The 2385-nt window shown below is 71.4% G+C and overlaps 1 protein-coding gene across 1 annotated transcript in view; it reads left to right on the top strand.

The window, feature by feature from the left end:
• The first annotated feature begins 557 nt into the window (after positions 1 to 557).
• NTN1 (netrin 1) overlaps positions 558 to 2385 on the top strand; it is a 96142-nt gene continuing 94314 nt past the window's right edge. The window contains exon 1 of the mRNA XM_027896857.1: positions 558 to 1585. Coding sequence (XP_027752658.1) covers positions 562 to 1585 — 1024 coding nt within the window. The 5' untranslated portion in view covers positions 558 to 561. The remainder of the gene's footprint in view (positions 1586 to 2385) is intronic.

The raw sequence follows: 2385 nt of genomic DNA, 5'->3' as shown, positions 1-2385 counted from the left end.
GCACGAGGGTCCCTGCGCGGTGCTCGGGGCGGCTCGGGAGCCCCGCGGCGGCGCTGGCGCCCATCGCCGCGGTGTCGGGGCGGGTTCCGTCCCACTCACATCCCCCCCCCCCCCCCCCCCCCCCCCCCCCCCCCCCCCCCCCCCCCCCCCCCCCCCCCCCCCCCCCCCCCCCCCGCCCTCCCCGAGGCCTGTGCGCGTCTCTGGCTGAGCCGCCAGTGGATGTCGTTGTTCTGTTCCTTGAGCGCGATGTCACTCCTTTAGCATGACCTCAAACGCGGCGGGGGCTGGGACCGCCAGTCATTCTCCGTGCGAGGGCCGGGGCGGGAGGCAGGCGGGACCCAGCCCCGCCGCCAGCCCCACTTTTGTGGTGCCGCCGCCGCCGCGGTCTCCCCTTTCTCCGCGGGGCTGGCCGCGGGGCGGGCGATGCTCCGCGCTCCCTGAGCCGCCGCACCGCGTCCCTCGGCCGAGGCGCCCCGCGGAGCTGCGCGCCCGAGCGGCGGCTCCCCCGTGTCCCCGGTGCCCCCTCCCCGCTGTCCCCACGCCGCGCGGAGGTCGCGCAGGATGCCGCGGAGGGGCGCGGAGGCGCCGCTGGCCCTGCTGCTGGCGGCGGCGTGGCTGGCGCAGCCCCTGCGCGGGGGCTACCACGGCGTGAGCATGTTCGCCGTGCAGACAGCCCAGCCCGACCCCTGCTACGACGAGCACGGGCTGCCCCGCCGCTGCATCCCCGACTTCGTCAACTCGGCCTTCGGGAAGGAGGTGAAGGTGTCCAGCACCTGCGGGAAGCCGCCGTCGCGGTACTGCGTGGTGACGGAGAAGGGCGAGGAGCAGGTCCGCACCTGCCACCTCTGCAACGCCTCCGACCCCAAGCGCGCCCACCCGCCCTCCTTCCTCACCGACCTCAACAACCCGCACAACCTGACCTGCTGGCAGTCCGACAGCTACGTCCAGTATCCCCACAACGTCACCCTCACCCTCTCCCTCGGCAAGAAATTCGAGGTGACCTACGTCAGCCTGCAGTTCTGCTCGCCGCGCCCCGAGTCCATGGCCATCCACAAGTCCATGGACTACGGCAAGACCTGGGTGCCCTTCCAGTTCTACTCCACGCAGTGCCGCAAGATGTACAACAAGCCAAACCGCGCCGCCATCACGAAGCAGAACGAGCAGGAGGCGGTGTGCACCGACTCGCACACCGACGTGCGGCCCCTCTCCGGCGGCCTCATCGCCTTCAGCACCCTGGACGGCCGCCCCACCGCCCACGACTTCGACAACTCGCCCGTGCTGCAGGACTGGGTGACGGCCACCGACATCAGGGTGACCTTCAGCCGCCTCCACACCTTCGGCGATGAGAGCGAGGATGACTCTGAGCTGGCCCGCGACTCCTACTTCTACGCCGTCTCCGACCTGCAGGTCGGCGGGCGATGCAAGTGCAACGGCCACGCGTCGCGCTGTGTCCGTGACCGCGACGACAGCTTGGTGTGCGACTGCAAGCACAACACGGCCGGCCCCGAGTGCGACCGCTGCAAGCCCTTCCACTACGACCGGCCCTGGCAGCGAGCGACGGCCCGGGAGGCCAACGAGTGTGTGGGTGAGTCCAGCGCCGCGGGCACGGACAGAGGCGGGGAGAAGGACGGCGAGAGGGCGCGGAGGTCCCCGGAGGGGCAGGGAGAGGGAGGGCAGAGCGAAGAACCCGCGGGGGACTGGAGCGAAAGGCACGGGGACATCCAGGGACACGGCGAGCAGCGCGGGGACAACCAGGGACACGGGGAGCAAGACAGGGACACGCGGGGAGATGGAGAACAGGACAGGGCGAGGACACTGAGGTACCGGGGAGCGTAGGGCAAAGGACGGGACGCTGAGGGGCCCCGAAGCGCGGAACGGGGATGTGAAGGCGCTCGGAAGCTCAGGGAATGGGACACCGAGGCGCCCGGCAGCTCCAGGCAGGGAACACTGAGGCAGCCGGGAGCGCGGTGGTGGGTGACAACACCGAGGGACCTCCGGGTGCAAAGCAGGGGGCACAGGAAACCGGGGACAGCCGGGCAGGGCACGGCGAGGCACAGGAATTTGGGGAGGGGATACCGAGAGCTCCGGAGGTGTGGGACGGGGGAGACCGGAGGCAACAAGACTGGGGCACACCGAGGCACCCGGTGGCGCAGGGCGGGGAGTAGCGGGGTACTCCGGAGCGCAGAGAAGGGGGCAGCAGGGAACCTCGGAAACGCGAGGCAGGGGACACCAAGAAGCTCAGGAGAGGGGAAAAGGGACACTCAGGAATACGAGAAAAGGCAGTTCGTGCCCGGAGAAGCGCGGAGGGGCCCTGGCTGGCTGGGGAGGCTCTCCCGTCACAGGCAGGTCCCGGCCGGGGGTCCCGCAGGGCACGGGGGGGGGGGG

Source organism: Empidonax traillii, unplaced genomic scaffold (genome assembly GCF_003031625.1).
Source record: "Empidonax traillii isolate 1590-97213 ecotype Southwest subspecies unplaced genomic scaffold, ASM303162v1 scaffold518:size600044, whole genome shotgun sequence".
In the NCBI taxonomy this organism is placed as follows: Eukaryota; Metazoa; Chordata; class Aves; order Passeriformes; family Tyrannidae; genus Empidonax; species Empidonax traillii.
The sequence above is the reverse complement of the archived record's forward strand: the minus strand, read 5'-3'. Positions and strand labels throughout refer to the sequence as shown.